This window comes from Pygoscelis adeliae, unplaced genomic scaffold, assembly GCF_000699105.1.
Source record: "Pygoscelis adeliae isolate BGI_AS28 unplaced genomic scaffold, ASM69910v1 Scaffold135, whole genome shotgun sequence".
NCBI classification, from domain to species: Eukaryota; Metazoa; Chordata; class Aves; order Sphenisciformes; family Spheniscidae; genus Pygoscelis; species Pygoscelis adeliae.
Window position 1 is genome coordinate 2,737,525 of NW_008824908.1, and position 3,222 is coordinate 2,740,746.

General features: G+C 37.8%; 1 protein-coding gene across 2 annotated transcripts in view; it reads left to right on the forward strand.

Moving 5' to 3' along the window:
• Positions 1–291: 291 nt before the first annotated feature.
• Positions 292–3,222, forward strand: part of STX17 (syntaxin 17) — a 33,737-nt gene continuing 30,806 nt past the window's right edge. For both annotated transcript variants that reach the window (XM_009324921.1, XM_009324922.1), the window contains exon 1: positions 292–467. In XM_009324921.1, coding sequence (XP_009323196.1) covers positions 345–467 — 123 coding nt within the window. In that variant the 5' untranslated portion in view covers positions 292–344. The remainder of the gene's footprint in view (positions 468–3,222) is intronic.

The window sequence follows — 3,222 nt, forward strand, 5'->3', positions numbered from 1 at the left end:
ATTATGCTGCAAAGCATGTTTGCATCTGCCTTAATTATTTAGCTGTTTTCTTTCTTAGTGTTAAGTTTTATCTGTGAAAAATGATCCCCAAAGCCTGCAAATAAATGGAAATAATACATTTAAATGCAAATAGAGTATCCAGATTTTAAGTAGTTAATACTGCTCAAATGTGGTTTTGGAATAGATGTGATTATTGGAAAGACTGATTTACCCTATTTTGCTTTCTTTTTAAAAGTGATTCTAAATTACCGCATTTTTATAAGTCTGTAATTCTTTGTTTTTTAGGGGTTTCTACCTTGGTGAAGGTATACTGGACAAGTGTTGACTTGAAAGCTGCTTTTAGGATGTCTGAAGATGATGAAAAAGTTAAACTCCGTCGAATTGAGCCTGCCATTCAGAAATTCATTAAAGTGGCAATTCCAACAGATTTGGAAAGGTTAAGAAAACACCAAATAAATATTGAGAAGGTTAGTGGTCACTTTTTACTAATGTAGTTCTTTTTACAGTATAGAAGCAGTCACACTGGAAGATTATATAGAGATTTCGATGAAAAGTTGATTATGAAATGCTTTAATTCAAATTTGGCTAAAAATTAAATTTCTGTATTGTCTGGTAATTCAGAGTGTACAAAGGCCTTCAGATTTGTAGTAACTAGTCCATCTACAGAGTGAGAAACATTACTGTTTTGTGTTAAAAAGTTATTGTAAGGAAAGCAGCCTAATATTCTTACTTTATTTTTAAGTCACAGTGGTTTGCTGCCAACTATTCTGAGTAACTGTTTATGCCTATCTTTTTCTCTATATATTTTTAAACTGAGTTGAGAGAAATAGAAAGATTTAATTATTTAAGTAAATAGAAAAAGAATTGTATCAAAATTGTAGCATGTTTATATGCTTCTTGTTGACATTAGCTCACACTTGACAGTGAAACTGAATGTGCTTCCAAGTTAAATTCTTGCATACACTGTGGCAATGCCTGTACTGGTAAAATAAACATGCCCAGGACAGTTGTCTGGCATGAAGTGGCCTATGTCCATATTATTAAATCCTCATATTCTGCAAAACAGGGTGGCTGTATCCACATTGCTGATGAGGAATAGCCTCTGTTCTGTGTTTATAACTCCTTAGCTGTTCTCAGGAACTCTTTATGCAAGAGACCTGTTTGGTGTGCCCAGGGCCAGTTCTAACAATTTAACAGCACAGATGACCAGATTTCAGGCATGAAACATTCTCGATCTCTGTTTGTTAGTATAGATATAGCCTGTGGAAACAGAGAAGATGGTTTGTTGGGGAGGGTGCTAAGAGATTTACTAAAACAGGTGACACCAATAAAAAAAGGAAGAGAGTGAGTGACTCAAACACACTTACAGTCATAATATCAACATTGCGCTGGAAGTTTTGAAACTACCATACCAGACATATTTCTTCAGAAAAGATTATACTTACCACCACGGAAAAATTGGTGACAGTGAGTGTCTGTAGCTTTGTGCAGTTCTGCACGTGTCTGAAAAATCATACATCATATTAATTTGACTAGGCTTATTCACAATGTATAAAATCAAATGTATATGTAAATCTGGATGGCGTAGGACAACCATCTACATTTTTTAACACCTTGGGAAGGAATGAAGAAATTGGAAGAAAATAGGTGAACATGATTTTGATTTCCTGAAAGGTATGGTCTGAAGGGTGTGTATAATTGTTGTTGAAACTGTTTTGCATTTTGCTGCTGTCATTTGTTCACAACTTTTACTGTAACTTTACCAAGTGGGTAACCTTTTGGATGAAATTTTCCATGCCAGGTTTCTGCCTCAAGTAGTTTGGGGATGGGGGAGGAAGGAAAATAAATCCATGTCTTTGTTTCTGAGAACATAGTCAGGAAATAATGTGTTGTTCAAGTGACAGTCATTTAATAAGAAATGCTTAGTTTAAGTGATAGTGAGTGATTGATAGCTTAGTGATAATTTCTTTTTGAACCAGTGACATGTGTTGGAACGCTTGAGGTATTTCTGTGGGGTGGTCTTTGTCTGGACTGTACATTTTGCTGTGCCTCTAAAAAGCTTCCATTTTTTGGCCAAGATGTACAATTCTGAAAAAAAAGTGGTTTGCAGGTACTCAGTAGATACTGGTTGAACTTCACCAGCTGAAGATTGCTAAAGATTTACCCAACACTAAGGCGTGCTCCTGTGCTTAGAAATTAGCAGAACTCATTCCTGGAGTTGCTATTTTGTTTGGTCCTGATTCTGAGAATGAAAACAGGGAGATGATTTTTCTGTGTTCCCACTGTCTCATCCTCTTACTTTCCTTTACTTGTGTGCAAGAGGAAACTCTTCCTGGCTTATGTAAATAAAGGATAAAAATTGGGTAGGGGGAGCTTGTGAAGAAATACCTCAGATGGTAAGTGAAAGTGCAGAAATGGTGGCTGACCATGGCACGAGAGAAAAACCGGGATAGGGGAAGACCTGGGGCTGCTGGGACTGATGATGGGAGATAATCGTTTGACTCTTTCCTGGTAAGAGTGTAATAAGGATACAATGAGGATATGAACTGCAATATTCACAAACTGAAAAGTGTATTAGTATAATATTTGCTTGAAGCAATAACTTCTGAATGAGTTGACCTATTTTTTCAGTCACAGCATGTTGTTTACTCTTTGTTATTGCATATTTGTATAATTCATTACATTATCTAGATGCCAGCTGATTCAGCATTTTTTTGCCTTGGAGTCGGCCAGTTTGCAGCAGCCCTGTACTGTAGCGCCAGGAGCAGCTTTCTGTTCTCCAGCTTCTCCCATAAAGAACAGTTAATTGAGTTACTTTGCATTGTAGCCAGAGTACAGTGGAGTCAGTATTAGCTTGCTCTTGGGTGAGATGATGCGGAAGCAAGAAGCCTTGACTGTTAAATTGCCCTGGAGAGGTGTACAGCCTCCAGGGATCAGTGCGTACGTCTCTCAGTGTGCATGGCCCATACCTAGCAGTGGCCATAGAGCTAGCTAAGGGCAACTAGTGAAGAATAAAGCGGAATAGGACAGGATTCAGAGGTGCCTAAAGGAGAGCATCGTAATAATAGCTTTTCCATGTAAGCTGTTTAGAATCATAGAATCATTAAGGTTGGAAGAGACCTCCAAGATCATCGAGTCCAACCGTCAACCCAACACCACCATGCCCACTAAACCATGTCCCTAAGCGCCTCATCTACCCGTCTTTTAAATACTTCCAGGGAT